The sequence below is a fragment of the Phyllobates terribilis genome, unplaced genomic scaffold, assembly GCF_046119375.1.
Source record: "Phyllobates terribilis strain yellow unplaced genomic scaffold, ASM4611937v1 Scaffold_7__3_contigs__length_470593459, whole genome shotgun sequence".
Lineage (NCBI taxonomy): Eukaryota > Metazoa > Chordata > Amphibia > Anura > Dendrobatidae > Phyllobates > Phyllobates terribilis.
In genome coordinates, this window is record NW_027362767.1 from 266,448,689 (window position 1) to 266,466,568 (window position 17,880).

The window sequence follows — 17,880 nt, forward strand, 5'->3', positions numbered from 1 at the left end:
TCCCCCCTCCTCCGCGCAGCCCCTCGTCTGCCTCCCCCCTCCTCCGCGCAGCCCCTCGTCTGCCTCCCCCCTCCTCCGCGCAGCCCTTCCTCAGCCTCCCCCCTCCTCCGCGCAGCCCTTCCTCAGCCTCCCCCCTCCTCCGCGCAGCCCCTCGTCAGCCTCCCCCTTCCTCCGCGCAGCCCTTCGTCAGCCTCCCCCCTCCTCCGCGCAGCCCTTCGTCAGCCTCCCCCCTCCTCCGCGCAGCCCCTCGTCTGCCTCCCCCCTCCTCCGCGCAGCCCCTCGTCTGCCTCCCCCCTCCTCCGCGCAGCCCCTCGTCTGCCTCCCCCCTCCTCCGCGCAGCCCCTCGTCTGCCTACCCCTTCCTCCGCGCAGCCCCTCGTCTGCCTACCCCTTCCTCCGCGCAGCCCCTCGTCAGCCTCCCCCTTCCTCCGCGCAGCCCTTCGTCAGCCTCCCCCCTCCTCCGCGCAGCCCCTCGTCTGCCTACCCCTTCCTCCGCGCAGCCCCTCGTCAGCCTCCCCCCTCCTCCGCGCAGCCCTTCGTCAGCCTCCCCCCTCCTCCGCGCAGCCCTTCGTCAGCCTCCCCCCTCCTCCGCGCAGCCCTTCGTCAGCCTCCCCCCTCCTCCGCGCAGCCCTTCATCAGCCTCCCCCCTCCTCCGCGCAGCCCTTCGTCAGCCTCCCCCCTCCTCCGCGCAGCCCCTCGTCAGCCTCCCCCCTCCTCCGCGCAGCCCCTCGTCAGCCTCCCCCTTCCTCCGCGCAGCCCCACTCAAGTATCATCAACCCTTTTCCTGTGAAAGCCCCAATAAGCAGCCCCATACAAGTAACAGCGGTCATTTCCCTGTACAACCCTCCAACATGCAGCCCCACATCCTCAGATCACTCACACTGAGTCCGTGTCCTCACTCCCGTCCGCACACAGCTCCATGGTGCAGCACTTCAGTCCTCTCCGGGTCTCCTCCTCCACACAAGTCTCATCTCCAGCAGCCTCAGCAGCACGCTGCTGTCTGTCATGGAGCCGGCACTGGGCTGGAGGAGGCCCCGCCCCTTCCCGTGACATCTTTTCCCCTCACAGGAGCACCTCCATTCTAGCCGTTACCATGCGCACATGTGGAACGCTCTACGAGTCCCGTCGCATAGTGATGACGTCGTGTTGTTGGCCTCGCTGGTTGCTAGGACACGGCGGCGCTGGTCGGTTACTAGGGAGAGCTCTGCTGCCCCCTGGCCGGGGATTTTGGCCTTTAGGTCGTTACACTGAGCAGTAGAAGAGCGGAGATGGACGCCACAGCGAAGCCCCTGAGGATCCCGCCGCAGATGGCCGTGTACGCCGAGGACCACCGCATCTTTGATATGCTGCAGGTAAGTGGCTGATCGTGTGGAACTACAAGTCTCAGCATGCCCAGCACAGCTCATGTTAGCCAAATCCGCAGAATTGTAATCTGAAACTTGTTGAAGGACTTCAGGTCCCAGCATTCCTCAGTGCTCTAACAACTGTACCCTGTTGCTGGGAGTTGTAGTCCTCCGGAGCTCACAGTGCGTCTTATTGTGTTGTTTTTACTTTTATCAGAAAATGGTGCAGAATCTCCTGATGGACCGACCGGGCGACCCCATCCAGTACCTGATCCACCATTTGCGGAAGGATAATGATGGCGGTAAGGCGGGTGATCGAGGTCCCGTGCACGGTGGGCCTCCATGGGGCCCATCTTCACTATCATTTAGCTTTTCACCTTGCATACTTTTTTATTTTCCTGCTCGGCAGCGCTGTATCAGGTCTTATCTTTTGCGGCCTCAGCTGTAGTTTTTACCGTCACCATTGTGGGGTCCGTATGACATTCCGATCTCTTTGAAGACCATTATGTTGTGAGACGAAGTGACCAAAAAGAGGAACCAAATATGGGGATTTCTTTTATTTACACTTTAATGATGTTCTTTCAAAATGAAGGTGATTATATATATAATTTCAGATTTATTTATTTATTGTTTTTCATATTTCTTTATCAGTTTCCCTAGAGTTGAACCTGAAAAATTGTAATATTGGTTGTCTAGGGTTAAATTACTCATTTCGTGTGAAGCCGTGTACAGTCAAGGAAGACACGGGGGCCTTCAGTCGGACCCTGGCTGTCATGGCGAGGCCATCCACACCTCGTTTCTGACCTCTTACATGCTGCTATCGCAATGAACAGCAGCTTTTAGGGAGTTAAACTGCTGTGATCAGAGCCCTCTCCGGTGTCAGCAGGCACCTGTGCTGTACAGATCCTGCAATTAGTTGTACAATACACTGATACTGTACAGTAATACAGTACTGTAATATTCCTGATCTATTATGCCCAGCCGCAGGCTTCAGTGGTGTACACTGGAGCCTTTAGTTGGCCCCTGGCTGTCATGACGTATCCCATTTGCAACCTCATAAATGCTGCTGTCATATTTAGCAGCATCTAAGGGGTTAAATTGCTGTCATCAGAGTTAGACTAGGGTGCAGGTTGTTTGCTGCAGCCGGCATCGGTACTGCATGGAACATGCTGTGCACACAAGGCAGAGTGCTTCCCCTGGGTTCAGTGGGCCCGGGCTCTTCGGATGCCTGCTCCTAATGCCCTGCCACTCTTCTCGATGTCTATGGGGCTAATCTAAAGCAGCACTTTCTGCTAATCCCTTAGAAATGAATGGCTCGGCAGGGCGCATGCATGACCGCCCCTCCTTCCGAACACCTCATTGCTGCCATGCAGTGCAATGAAATGGGGGGCTCGGAATCTAGTGATCAGTCGGGGTCCCGGCAATCATATATTCATTACCAGTATGTAGTGGGGGTGTTTGATTTGAGGTGCTCTTAGGTTATGTGCGCACTATCAGGTATTGGTTGCAGAAATTTCTGCTGCGTCTCTGCAAGGTTCTGCACCTCTTGGCATCAAAAACACTGCTGAAATTTCACACTTTTTTTGCATTTAAATGCGTTTTTTGTGCGTTTTTGCCTGCGGATTTGCCATGCATTTTTTCCAATGTATTGTATAGGAAAAACGCACAAAGAATAGACATGCTGCTTCTTTTTCCGCACATGAAATCCTGTCAGGAAAATTCCTGATCATGTGCACAGATCTTCCAAAATCCCATAGAAAATACTGGGATAAGGTTTGCAATGCATTTGCAATGCAAAAAACGTATAAAACACGCACCGTGTGCACATAGCCTTACAATCCGTGGTATCATGTAGGATTTTTTTTTCGATTTTTCCAGCGGCTGCTGACATTATCTGCTCCTTCCTTGCACTTATCGATTTCTCTCCTGATACAAAAACTCCTGACTGAAGGAAAACGTGCTCTAATTTTTAGAAGTTTTGTTCAGGCGCTGATAGAAATCAGAACGTTTCCATTTTTCATCATCCCCTCCGGAGCCTTTGTCAGTAAGACAAGCAGTAAATGTTATATATGTAATGAAGTCGTCTCCACCTGGTAAATAATCACCGCAGAGACGCCGCCACTTCCCTGGAATAAAGACTTCCTAAATTGGCCCAGCCGGGAGAAAACCCGAAGCTAAAATGAAATGTGAGTTTAATTCTTCTCCTTGAATGTAATGTATCAAAAGATGTGCTAAATGGTCATTAACTCGTCCCAAAAAATGATTAATGCAACAAAGAACAGCAGAGCTCTGTGTGAAGAAAAGGAAAGGCCAAACTCTAGACGAATTGGACTGAGGAATGGCAACATAAAGGCAGAGGGGATGGAGGAAGGGAAAAATCACTCATGGAGAAAAGACAGAGAATGAAAACAAATGGGAAGTAGGAAGAGAGGAAGTGGAAAAGAGTATTGGAAGAGAAGGGGGAAGGACAGAGCGAAAATACATTGAAAGGAGGACGTAAAGTCAGACAAGATCGAGAAACAGACGGAAAAGTCTTACGGAAAAAAGGAAGCACAGAGTAAAGACCTGCGGGAAGAAGGAAGCACAGAGTAAAGACCTGCGGGATGTAACGGGTCTGGGAGGCAGAACCTCTGAGCTACTATACAAGGGGGCGGTCCTTGTAAGGGAGCGGGTGGCGACCAGGGAAGACGGGCAGGCAGTCACAGCAGGTGTCCGGGACAGTCTCTGAGTGAACGGGCTGGACGTCACGGCAAGTGACCGGGGCAGTCTCTGGATGAACGGGCAGGAGATCACGGCAAGTGACCGGGGCAGTCTCTGGATGAACGGGCAGGAGGTCACGGCAAGTGACCGGGGCAGTCTCTGGGTAAAGGGTAGGTACGACCTGTGATGGCAGAGCCTCCAGGTAGGCTAGCAGGCAGATGGTTGATGTGTGCTCCCAGGTGAGCAAGCGAGAGTCTGTGGAATGGCAGGTGGTCACAGCACGTGACGGCGGAGCCTCCAGGTAGGCTAGCAGGCAGGTAACAGGTGTGCGCTCCCAGGTGAGCGGGCAGGAGTCTCTGGAATGGCAGGTGGTCACAGCATGTGACGGCGGAGCCTCCAGGTAGGCTAGCAGGCAGGTAATAGGTGTGCGCTCCCAGGTGAGCGGGCAGGAGTCTCTGGAATGGCAGGTGGTCACAGCACGTGACGGCGGAGCCTCCAGGTAGGCTAGCAGGCAGGTAACAGGTGTGCGCTCCCAGGTGAGCGGGCAAGCTGGTCCATAGACAGACTGACAGGAGTTGGAGGGCAGACCGTCGGACCTCAGGCTAGCAGGCAGGTAGCAGAGGAGCGCTCCCAGGTGAGCGGGCAAGCTGGTCCTTAGACAGACTGACAGGAGTCGGTAGGCAGACCGTCGGACCTCAGGCTAGCAGGCAGGTAAGCAGAATATCAGGCAGGAATCAGACAGCAAACTGGCAGGAATCTGGCAGGTAACTGGCAACGGGACCTGAGGGCTGAAGCAGAGTAGTGAACAGTGCAACAACATTGCTCGGGCACCTCCATTTTGGAGGAGGTGCCTTATATATGGTGAAGTCCTCCGGCCATTGGCCGGGGACTCCTTAGGACGGCGCGCGCGGCCCCTTTAAGAGGGAGGGAGCGCGCGCGCGCGCGCCCTAAGCACAGTGGCCGGGAAGGAGCGCGCGCTGCCAGCAGAGCGGGAGGAGGACGCCGGGCTCGGAGCAGAGGGGTGAGGGGAACAGCGTCCCTGCCTAGCAGAGGGCAGGGACGCCGGCGCTACACGGGAAGAAGGAAGCACAGAGTAAAGACCTGCGGGAAGAAGGAAGCACAGAGTAAAGACCTGCGGTAAGAAGGAAGCACAGAGTAAAGACCTGCGGGAAGAAGGAAGCACAGAGTAAAGACCTGCGGGAAGAAGGAAGCACAGAGTAAAGACCTGCGGGAAGAAGGAAGCACAGAGTAAAGACCTGCGGGAAGAAGGAAGCACAGAGTAAAGACCTGCGGGAAGAAGGAAGCACAGAGTAAAGACCTGCGGGAAGAAGGAAACTCAGAGTAAAGACCTGCGGGAAGAAGGAAGCACAGAGTAAAGACCTGCGGGAAGAAGGAAGCACAGAGTAAAGACCTGCGGGAAGAAGGAAGCACAGAGTAAAGACCTGCGGGAAGAAGGAAGCACAGAGTAAAGACCTGCAGGAAGAAGGAAGCACAGAGTAAAAAGCTGTGGAAAGAAGGAAGCACAGAGTAAAGACCTGCGGGAAGAAGGAAGCACAGAGTAAAGACCTGCGGGAAGAAGGAAGCACAGAGTAAAGACCTGCGGGAAGAAGGAAGCACAGAGTAAAGACCTGCAGGAAGAAGGAAGCACAGAGTAAAAAGCTGTGGAAAGAAGGAAGCACAGAGTAAAGACCTGCGGGAAGAAGGAAGCACAGAGTAAAAAGCTGTGGAAAGAAGGAACCACAGAGTAAAGATTTGTAGGAAGCGGGAAGCACAGAGTAAAGTTTTACGAATCAGAAGATTGCAGAGCAGAGAACAATGGAGGAAGGTCAGAGTGAAGATGAAGGAGAAAAAGGTAGGGCAGAGAAGACAAGATGGAAAGCTGAAGGATCTGGGGAAGATGTACAGAGAGTAGGACAGTTATAGTGAGTACATGCTGTAAGGGAGAAAGATAGAATGATGATGGACAGGGTGAAGTAAGAGTAGAGTGATGACTGATGAAAAGGGTTGAGTGGAATAGAAAGAAAGAAGAAGGCCATAAAGAAGGACTGAAAGTACAGAGTACAGAGTGAAGTGGGTGGAGGGCAGAGCAAAGATGAGCTGGATAGAGGAACAGCGTAAAACAGATGGATGGGAAAGAAAAAAGCAGAGAGAAATAAGGATGAGATTAAGGAATTACATTACGTGTCATCTTTTTTCTTGTATATAATAATATATAGGATAAAGTGATGCAGACTAAAGAAAACACACACCGCATGATCTGGAGCCTCTTCGCTGCTGACTGGACGAAGTCAAAAGATTGGATTAAAATATAAAGTGTTCTGACTATTGGGGTCCCCCAGACGCTTCCGCGTATTCCAGCAGATTGCTGCAGAAAGCGTCTCTGAGCGGGGGGAGCAGATGTTTGGAGATATCAATCTTTAATGCTGTGTGCTCCCCGTACGCTTCTCGCTGTTGTTATAAGCCGGGTAATGATGGCTTTTTGTCAGAAGTGAACCGGGCCCCTCTTCCTGCCTGGGCCCCCGTCTCTTCGGCTGCTGCAATCCTTGGGTTAGTTGCTTGCAGGATTAGATATAATGAATAGTAAACTCCGCAGCAGCTCAGATGAAGGCTTAGCAGGTGAGAGCGAGCGCATTATATTCAGCTACAGACAGTGCATCAGATCCAGGCAGAGCATGATTGTACCCATGGACTGAGCACAGGAATAAATCCTTATGTATTCCTACTCCCATCGGATTATTACACACAGAGTGGTGGTCCAGCACCAGATTATTAAGAGAATGTAGAACTTACTTTTATATAAAAGACTCCTAAAACTTGCCATTAGGTGGAGGTTCACTAAAAGTTTAAAGGCCCCTGCACTATGTTTACTACCTGTGAAGTAGGAATCGGGGTACGGAAAAAGACATCAATATTCATGTGCAAAGAAGACACAGGCTGTATCTCCCCTGCATGTCCAAATATTCAGAAAGATTAAATTAATAGTCCATGCTAACTGATTGGGTGGGAAGGAGGAAGGGCAAAGTGTGGAAAGGTGGAAAAGAGGAAGGACAGAGTGTGGAATGATGGGAAGGAGGAAGGGCAGAGTGAGGAAAATGGGAAGGAAGAAGGGCAGAGTGGAATGATGGGAAGGAGGAAGGGCAGAGTGAGGAAAATGGGAATGAAGAAGGGCAGCGTGTGGAAAGATGAGAAGGAAGAAGGGCAGAGCGTGGAAAGATGGGAAAGAGGAATGGGCAGAGCACGGAAAGATGGGAAGGAGGAAGGGCAGAGTGCGGAAAGATGGGAAAGAGGAAGGACAGAGGATGGAATGATGGCAAGGAGGAAGGGCAGAGTGAGGAAAATGGGAACGAAGAAGGGCAGCGTGCGGAAAGATGAGAAGGAAGAAGGGCAGAGCGTGGAAAGATGGGAAAGAGGAATGGGCAGAGCACGGAAAGATGGGAAGGAGGAAGGGCAGAGTGCGGAAAGATGGGAAAGAGGAAGGACAGAGGATGGAATGATGGCAAGGAGGAAGGGCAGAGTGAGGAAAATGGGAATGAAGAAGGGCAGAATAGAGAAAGATGGGAAAGAGGAAGGACAGAGTGTGGAATGATCGGAAGGAGGAAGGGCAGAGTGAGGAAAATGGGAAGGAAGAAGGGCAGAGTGCGGAAAGATGGGAAGGAAGAAGGGCAGAGCGTGGAAAAATGGGAAAGAGGAATGGGCAGAGCACGGAAAGATGGGAAGGAGGTAGGGCAGAGTGTAGAAAGATGGGAAGGAGGAATGGGTAGAGCGCGGAAAGATGGGAAGGAGGAAGGGCAGAGTGCGGAAAGATGGGAAAGAGGAAGGACAGAGCGTGGAATGATGGGAAGGAGGAAGGGCAGAGTGAGGAAAATGGGAATGAAGAAGGTCAGAGTGCAAAAAGATGGGAAGGAAGAAGGGCAGAGCGTGGAAAGATGGGAAAGAGGAATGGGCAGAGCACGGAAAGATGGGAAAGAGGAAGGACAGAGCGTGGAATGATCGGAAGGAGGAAGGGCAGAGTGAGGAAAATGGGAAGGAAGAAGGGCAGAGTGTGGAAAGATGGGAAGGAAGAAGGGCAGAGCGTGGAAAGATGGGAAAGAGGAATGGGCAGAGCACGGAAAGATGGGAAAGAGGAAGGACAGCGTGGAATGATGGGAAGGAGGAAGGGCTGAAGAAAATGGGAATGAAGAAGGGCAGAGTGCAGAAAGATGGGAAAGAGGAAGGACAGAGCATGGAATGAAGGGAAGAGCTCAAAAAGATGGGAAGGAGCAAAGGCAGAGCATAGAAACATGAGAAGGAGGCAGGGCAGAGTGAGGAAAATGGGAATGAAGAAGGTCAGAGTGCGAAAAGATGGGAAGGAAGAAGGGCAGAGCGTGGAAAGATGGGAAAGATGATTGTGCAGAGCGCAGAAAGATGGGAAGGAGGGAGGGCAGAGTGTAGAAAGATGGGAAGGAGGAATGGGCAGAGCGCGGAAAGATGGGAAGGAGGAAGGGGCAGAGTGCGGAAAGATGGGAAAGAGGAAGGACAGAGCGTGGAATGGTGGAAAGGAGGAAGGGCAGAGTGAGGAAAATGGGAATGAAGGGCAGAGTGGGAAAGAGGGGGGCAGAGTAAAGACTGACAGGAAGTGGGAGGGGCAGAGTAAAGACCAACAGGAAGTGGGAGGGACAGAGTAAAGACCAACAGGAAGGGGAGGGGCAAAGTAAAGAGATGGGAAGGAGGAGGGCAGAGTAAAGACCGTCAGGAAGGGGGAGGAGCAGAGTAAAGAGATGGGAAGGACGAGGGGCAGAGTAAAGACGGAAAGGAAGGAGGAGGGGGAGAGTAAAGATGGACGGAATGGAGGAGGGGAAGAGTAAAGACAGATGGAAAGGAGGAAGGACAGAGTAAAGACAGATGGAAAGGAGGAGGGGCAGATTAAAAGCAGATGGAAAGGAGGAGGGGCAAAGTAAAGACAGATGGAAAGGAGGAGGGGCAGAGTAAAGACAGACGGACGGGAAGGAGGAGGGGCATCAAAGCAGATGGGAAGGAGGATGGGCAGAGTAAAGACAGACAGGAAGGAGGAAGGGCAAAGTAAAGACAGTCGGGAAGGAGCAGAGTAAATATAGATGGGAAGGAGGAGGGGCACAGTAAAGGCGGTCGTGAATGAGGAGGGGCAGGATAGAGACAGATGGGAAGGAGGAGGGGCGGAGTAAAGACAGTCATGAAGGAGGAGGGGCGGAATAAAGACAGATGGGAAGGAGGAGGGGCAGAGTAAAGACAGGTGCGAATGGAGGGGGGGCAGTGTAAAGAAAGACCAGAAGGAGAAAGGGAAGAAAAATGGGAAGGAGAAAGGCAAGAGAAAAGACTGTTGGAAGGAGGAATGTCAAAGTGAAGATAAAGGGGATTAGTCGGGAAGGAGCAGAGTAAAGACAGATAGGAAGGAGGAGGGGCAGAGTAAAGATGGACGGGAAGGAGAAGGGGCCGAGTAAAGACAGTCGGGAAGGAGGAGGAACACAGTAAAAACAGTCGGGAAGGAGGAGGGGCAGAGTAAAGACGGACAGGAAGGAGAAGGGGCCGAGTAAAGACAGTCGGGAAGGAGGAGGAACACAGTAAAAACAGTCGGGAAGGAGGAGGGGCAGAGTAAAGACATGGGAAGAAGGAGAGGAAGAGTAAAGACAGATGGGAAGGAGGAGGGGCAGAGTAAAGACAGATGGGAAGGAGGAGGGGCAGAGTAAAGACATACGGGAAGGAGGAGGGGCAGAGTAAAGACAGACAGAAAGAAGGAGGGGCAGAGAAAAGACAGACGGAAAAGAGGAGGGGCAGTGTAAAGACCGACAGTTAGGAGGAGGGGCAGAGTAAAGAGAAGGGAAGGAGGAGGGGAAGAGTAAAGAGGTGGGAATGCAGGAGGGGCAGTGTAAAGAAAGACAAGAAGGAGAAAGGGAAGAAAAATGGGAAGGAGAAAGGCAAGAGAAAAGACTGTTGGAAGGAGGAATGTCAGAGTGAAGACGAATGGGAGTAGTCGGGAAGGAGCAGAGTAAAGACAGATGGGAAGGAGGAGAGGCTGAGTAAACACAGGCGAGAAGGAGGAGGGGCAGAGTAAAGACGGACGGGAAGGAGGAGGGGCAGAGTACAGACGGACGGGAAGGTGGAGGGGCAGAGTAAAGACGGACGGGAAGGAGGAGGGGCAGAGTAAAGACGGACGGGAAGGAGGAGGGGCAGAGTAAAGACGGATGGGAAGGAGGAGGGGCAGAGTAAAGACGGATAGGAAGGAGGAGGGGCAGAGTAAAGACGGACGGGAAGGAGGAGGGGCAGAGTAAAGACGGACGGGAAGGAGGAGGGGCAGAGTAAAGACGGACGGGAAGGAGGAGGGGCAGAGTAAAGACGGACGGGAAGGAGGAGGGGCAGAGTAAAGACGGACGGGAAGGAGGAGAGGCAGAGTAAAGACGGATGGGAAGGAGGAGAGGCAGAATAAAGACGGATGGGAAGGAGGAGGGGCAGAGTAAAGATGGAAGGGAAGGAGGAGGGGCAGAGTAAAGACGGACGGGACGGAGAAGGGGCAGAGTAAAGATGGATGGGAAGGAGGAGGGGCAGAGTAAAGACAGAGGGGAAGGAGGAGGGGCAGAGTAAAGATGGAAGGGAAGGAGGAGGGGCAGAGTAAGGATGGAAGGGAAGGAGGAGGGGCAGAGTAAAGATGGAAGGGAAGGAGGAGGGGCAGAGTAAAGACAGATGGGAAGGAGGAGGGGCAGCGTAAAGATGGACTGGAAGGAGGAAGGGCAGAGTAAAGACGGAAGGGAAGGAGGAGGGGCAGAGTAAAGACGGAAGGGAAGGAGGAGGGGCAGAGTAAAGACGAACAGGAAGGAGAAGGGGCAGAATAAAGACGGACGGGAAGGTGGAGGGGCAGAGTAAAGACAGATGGGAAGGAGGAGGGGCAAAGTAAAGACAAACGGGAAAAAAGAGGGGAAAAGTAAAGACAGATGGGAAGGAGGAGAGGCAGAATAAAGACAGACGGGAAGGAGGAGAGGCAGAGTAAAGACAAACAGCAAGGAGGAGGGGTAGAGTAAAGAAAGATGAGGAGAAAGTTAAGAAAAATAGGAAGGAGAAAGGCAAGAGAAAAGACTTGGAAGGAGGAATGTCAGCGTGAAGCTAAATGGGAATGAAGAAGGTCAAAGTGAAGATGATCTTGTTGGAGGAAGAGAAGAGGAAGGGCAGAGTGAACTCAGACAATACTGAGAAGTTGCAGACATATAAAATATCCATATATTGCTACTATTTATGATCTATATCACTGATCTCCAACTTGTAACTCTCCAGCTGAGGCAAAACTACAACTCCCAGCATGCCTATATGTCAGTAAATTGCAGACTTACTTTTGGTAGTCAGTGAATGCTGGTAGTTGTAGTTTTGCAGCCACAGATTGGAGACCTCTGGTCAAAACTCTGTAAACAATCCCCTTCCACTATATGCAGTATTTTTGCCTGCGCATACACAAGCAGCACAATTCCCTCTGAGCGCACCCTCGGCTGAGCACCCTCTCTAGCGAGCACATGTAAATTAATAAATAAAACAGAACATGCAAGAAATATTAGGTCTAATTAGCTCTAAACAATGTGATGTTTCTCCACCAGCGCTGGATTTGATATGCCACTTGGAATATCTGCATATTTATTACTCGGAGCCCCCCGGGAAGATCCACCATTATTTTCTGAAAAATTAGGACAAAAAGAACAAAAATGTAAAGAAATAAAGTGTAAATAATAACAGGAAAGAATCCTCAAACGTCTCAAAAAATGGAGCATGCGAGTGTAAATAACAGAAACCCCGCCGATAATACCACTACATGGTGGGGGGTGTAGTCCTCGGCTTCACCATCTTCTCATAACATTATCCTCCACATTCTTCGTCAGAAAGATCTCGGTGCATGAGCCCAACGTATCCAAGCGGAACTGTTCACCCAATATATGCCCCACGGTATCACACAAAAGGATTAGAGACATCAGTTCAGCAGACAGTATCACACAGGATAGGATTAGATACACAGCTCAGCAGACAGTATCACACAGCATAGGATTAGATACACAGCTCAGCAGACAGTATCACACAGGATAGGATTAGATACACAGCTCAGCAGACAGTATCACACAGGATAGGATTAGATACACAGCTCAGCAGACAGTATCACACAGGATAGGATTAGATACATGGCTCAGCAGACAGTATCACACAGGATAGGATTAGATACACGGCTCAGCAGACGGTATCACACAGGATAGGATTAGATACACAGCTCAGCAGACAGTATCACACAGGATAGGATTAGATACACAGCTCAGCAGACAGTATCACACAGGATAGGATTAGATACACGGCTCAGCAGACAGTATCACGCAGGATGGGATTAGATACACGACTCAGCAGACAGTATCGCTCAGGATAGGATTAGATACACAGCTCAGCAGACAGTATCACACAGGATAGGATTAGATACACGGCTCAGCAGACAGTATCGCTCAGGATAGGATTAGATACACAGCTCAGCAGACAGTATCACACAGCATAGGATTAGATACATGGCTCAGCAGACAGTATCACACAGGATAGGATTAGATACACGGCTCAGCAGACAGTATCACACAGGATAGGATTAGATACACAGCTCAGCAGACAGTATCACACAGGATAGGATTAGATACACGGCTCAGCAGACAGTATCACACAGGATAGGATTAGATACACAGCTCAGCAGACAGTATCACACAGGATAGGATTAGATACATGGCTCAGCAGACAGTATCACACAGGATAGGATTAGATACACGGCTCAGCAGACAGTATCACACAGGATAGGATTAGATACACAGCTCAGCAGACAGTATCACACAGGATAGGATTAGATACACGGCTCAGCAGACAGTATCACACAGGATAGGATTAGATACACGACTCAGCAGACAGTATCGCTCAGGATAGGATTAGATACACGGCTCAGCAGACAGTATCACACAGGATAGGATTAGATACACAGCTCAGCAGACAGTATCACACAGGATAGGATTAGATACATAGCTCAGCAGACAGTATCACACAGGATAGAATTAGATACACGGCTCACTACACGGTATACCACATGATTAGATTAGATACACAGCTCAGCAGACAGTATCTCACATGATAGGTTTAGATACTGCAGCTCAACAAACAATTCTCATACACGATAGGATTAGATACACAGCTCAGCAGACTGGGTTCCATATGATAGACTTACATACATTGGCTCAGCAGAGTGTACCACGTGTGATAAGCTTAGATACATTGTCTCATCAGCGATTATGACACGTGGTAGGCTTAGATACACCGGCTCAGCAGACAGTAGCATACATCATGTGCTTAGCTGCTCTTACACATCAGGCAGTACCACACATGGTAGGTGCGTAATATCCAGTATGGCGGCTCAGCAGCTTTGGTGTGACTTGGCTACAGGTGACGTGATGACCTGTCAGGTGACACATCACTGCGCCATTCATAGACCCCTTCATCAGCTGAGTGATGGCGCCATGACGGGGATTCCTCAGACGCCTCCACGGCCTCATTCAGCGCCGTCCAATAAGGAGAGATAAAATATCTATAGATATAGCGCAGATTTAGTACAAACCGAACATTTACAGTAGCCCGGGGCAATATTAGAGCGCGATTCCGAGCATATAATAGAGTGTTCCCTTTTTTTATCAAACGTTTGTCCAAAAACGCTGCGCATAAAAGATCCAATACCTCCAGGAGTTTCTGCTGAATATTAAATCACTTTCCTCGTTAAAACCTCAAAAGGATCCGTGGATGGAAAGGTTTCACGATTCGCTTTGATGTGCTCTGCAGAAGTTGATTAATCTTGGCAACAGAGCACTCTTTCATGGCTACGGTAATGAATTATTCCAGCGCGCACAGTCGGAATTTCAAGGTGCGCCAAGTCGGGGGTTAAGAAACCGAGAGTTTATTAAAGAAGAGGAGAAAAATAAATAAAAATAAAAAAACATCGCCAACCAATCACGTGTAAGCGGCACAATCAAGATTTGATAAGCCCAAAATTCCCCTTTTATGTCCTGATCTAGTAAAAGTATTTTGGGAGTTTGAAAAACTTTCATTTTTCTCTAGAATATTCCGCTTTTCATGTTTTCACAGAAATTGGGAAACGCTATTGAATGTTTTGGAACCTGAGAATTATTTGTGGCGATGTGACTAAAATATGAAAACAATTCTAAACAAAACTAAACATCCAAAGCATCCCTAAAATGATAAAAACAACCAAGAAAACAAAAAAAGCCTAAAATATTAAAAATAATAAAACAAAAAAATCTGTAACCATCCAAGAAGAATCATTGAAACGCAAAAAACCTCAACATTATAAAAACTGCAAAAGAAAACCCAAAACAATAATAACAACCAAGAATAACATAAAGAAAGCCAAAAAGGAAAGACAGTAACACCTTCAAAACACAGAAAAAAATAAAAATGCTAAAAAAACCTCATGAAAAGCAGACACAAAAATAATCAAAACAATCATGCAAACATGAAAGAACATAAAAAAACATAAAAAACAGCTAATAAAAAACTTGAAAAACAAATACAAAAATAATAATAATCAAGAACATGAAAGAACAGCAACAAAAAAAGAGAAGCAAATATAAAAAAGCAACAAAAAGACCCAAAGATAATGAAAACAAACATAAAAAAAATACTCCCTCCCCAAATAATAAAGATAGCCATGCAAACATCAAAACATTAAAAAAAACAAAAAAAACCAAGCCTGATAATATTCAAACAAAGAAAGAAAAATGTAAAAAACAAACAAGCAAAAGAATTGAAATATATACATACATTTACAGAATATGCAGAATATTATTTATATTCGCCCTCGAAAACTACATAGAGCAGCTAAGGAGTGAGGATAGAAATTTGTCTTGTTGCTGTTTGTACATTGTAGCAGTTTGTGACTTATCTCTATGGCTCTTATCTCCTTGGATCTTCTTAAAGGAGTATTCCAACCATACATTCATCACCTGTGTAATAGGGTCTGGTGTCTGGGACCTCCACTAATCACTGGAAAGCCCTGCTCCTCTGCCACCCAAGACTGGCATGTAATTTCCTAACACTTGGAGTAAAATGTGTTACGAAGTAAATGAAGATGAGCCACAAGACTGACATCGCCCCTGTGCGGATATTGACATCTCATCAGCTTTTATTTCTCCCCCCACAGTGCCAAGAATTGTAGTTTTGGGCCCCCCAGCCTCAGGAAAACACACTATGGTACGTATGCACAGAAAAATCTATACTGAACTTACCAGTATACAGATGGTATATAATGACCAGTATATAATACAGATGGTATATAATACTGTATATAATGACTGGTATATAATACAGATGGTATATACTGACCGGTATATAATGACCGGTATATAATACAGATGGTATATAGTGACCGGTATACAATACAGATGGTATATACTGACCGGTATACAATACAGATGGTATATAATGCCGGTATATAACACTGTATATAATGACTGGTATATAATGACTGGTAAATAATACAGATGGTATATAATGACCAGTATATAATACAGATGGTATATAATGCCGGTATATAATACTGTATATAATGACTGGTATATAATACAGATGGTATATACTGACCGGTATACAATACAGATGGTATATAATGCCGGTATGTAATACTGTATATAATGACTGGTAAATAATACAGATGGTATATAATCACCAGTATATAATACAGATGGTATATAATGCCGGTATATAATACTGTAAATAATGACTGGTATACAATACAGATGGTATATACTGACCGGTATACAATACAGATGGTATATAATGCCGGTAAGTAATACTGTATATAATGACTGGTAAATAATACAGATGGTATATAATCACCAGTATATAATACAGATGGTATATAATGCCGGTATATAATACTGTATATAATGACTGGTATATAATACAGATGGTATATAATGACTGGTAAATAATACAGATGGTATATAATGACCAGTATATAATACAGATGGTATATAATGCCGGTATATAATACTGTATATAATGACTGGTATATAATACAGATGGTATATACTGACCGGTATACAATACAGATGGTATATAATGCCAGTATGTAATACTGTATATAATGACTGGTAAATAATACAGATGGTATATAATGACCAGTATATAATACAGATGGTATATAATGCCGGTATATAATACTGTAAATAATGACTGGTATACAATACAGATGGTATATACTGACCGGTATACAATACAGATGGTATATAATGCCGGTAAGTAATACTGTATATAATGACTGGTAAATAATACAGATGGTATATAATCACCAGTATATAATACAGATGGTATATAATGCCGGTATATAATACTGTATATAATGACTGGTATATAATACAGATGGTATATAATGACTGGTAAATAATACAGATGGTATATAATGACCAGTATATAATACAGATGGTATATAATGCCGGTATATAATACTGTATATAATGACTGGTATATAATACAGATGGTATATACTGACCGGTATACAATACAGATGGTATATAATGCCAGTATGTAATACTGTATATAATGACTGGTAAATAATACAGATGGTATATAATCACCAGTATATAATACAGATGGTATATAATGCCGGTATATAATACTGTATATAATGACTGGTATATAATACAGATGGTATATAATGACTGGTAAATAATACAGATGGTATATAATGACCAGTATATAATACAGATGGTATATAATGCCGGTATATAATACTGTATATAATGACTGGTATATAATACAGATGGTATATACTGACCGGTATACAATACAGATGGTATATAATGCCAGTATGTAATACTGTATATAATGACTGGTAAATAATACAGATGGTATATAATCACCAGTATATAATACAGATGGTATATAATGCCGGTATATAATACTGTATATAATGACTGGTATATAATACAGATGGTACAGGTGCTTCTCACAAAATTAGAATATCAACAAAAATTTTATTTATTTCAGTTCTTCAATACAAAAAGTGAAACTCATATTATATATAGTCATTACAAACAGCGTGATCTATTTCAAGTGTTTATTTCTGTTAATGTTGATGATTATGGCTTACAGCCAATGAAAACACAAAAGTCATTATCTCAGTAAGTTAGAATAATTAAAAAAAACACCTGCAAAGGCTTCCTAAGCGTTTAAAAAGGTTCCTTAGTCTGTTTCAGTAGGCTCCACAATCATGGGGAAGACTGCTGACTTGACAGATGTCCAGAAGGCAGTCATTGACACACTCCACAAGGAGGGTAAGCCACAGAAGGTCATTGATAAAGAAGCTGGCTGTTCACAGAGTGCGGTATCCAAGCATATTAATGGAAAGTTGAGTGGAAGAAAAAAGTGTGGTAGAAAAAGGTGCACAAGCAACCGGGATAACCGCAGCCTTGAAAGGATTGTTAAGAAAAGGCCATTCAAAAATTTGGGGGAGATTCACAAGGAGTGGACTGCTGCTGGAGTCATTGCTTCAAGAGCCACCACACACAGACGTATCCAGGTCATGGGCTACAAGTGTCACATTCCTCGTGTCAAGCCACTCATGACCAATAGACAACGCCAGAAGCGTCTTACCTGGGCCAAGGAGAAAAGACCTGGACTGTAGCTCAGTGGTCCAAGGTGTTGTTTTCAGATGAAAGTAAATTTTTCATTTCATTTGGAAATCAAGGTCCCAGAGTCTGGAGGAAGAGTGGAGAGGCCACAATCCAAGCTGCTGGAGGTCTAGTGTGAAGTTTCCACAATCAGTG

The 17,880-nt window shown here is 46.9% G+C and overlaps 1 protein-coding gene across 1 annotated transcript in view; it reads left to right on the forward strand.

Annotated features, from left to right (window-relative positions):
- The first annotated feature begins 1,115 nt into the window (after nucleotides 1-1,115).
- Nucleotides 1,116-17,880, forward strand: part of AK8 (adenylate kinase 8) — a 220,771-nt gene continuing 204,006 nt past the window's right edge. Inside the window, exons 1-3 of the mRNA XM_073637850.1 lie at nucleotides 1,116-1,351; nucleotides 1,560-1,644; nucleotides 15,255-15,304. Coding sequence (XP_073493951.1) covers nucleotides 1,268-1,351; nucleotides 1,560-1,644; nucleotides 15,255-15,304 — 219 coding nt within the window. The 5' untranslated portion in view covers nucleotides 1,116-1,267. The remainder of the gene's footprint in view (nucleotides 1,352-1,559; nucleotides 1,645-15,254; nucleotides 15,305-17,880) is intronic.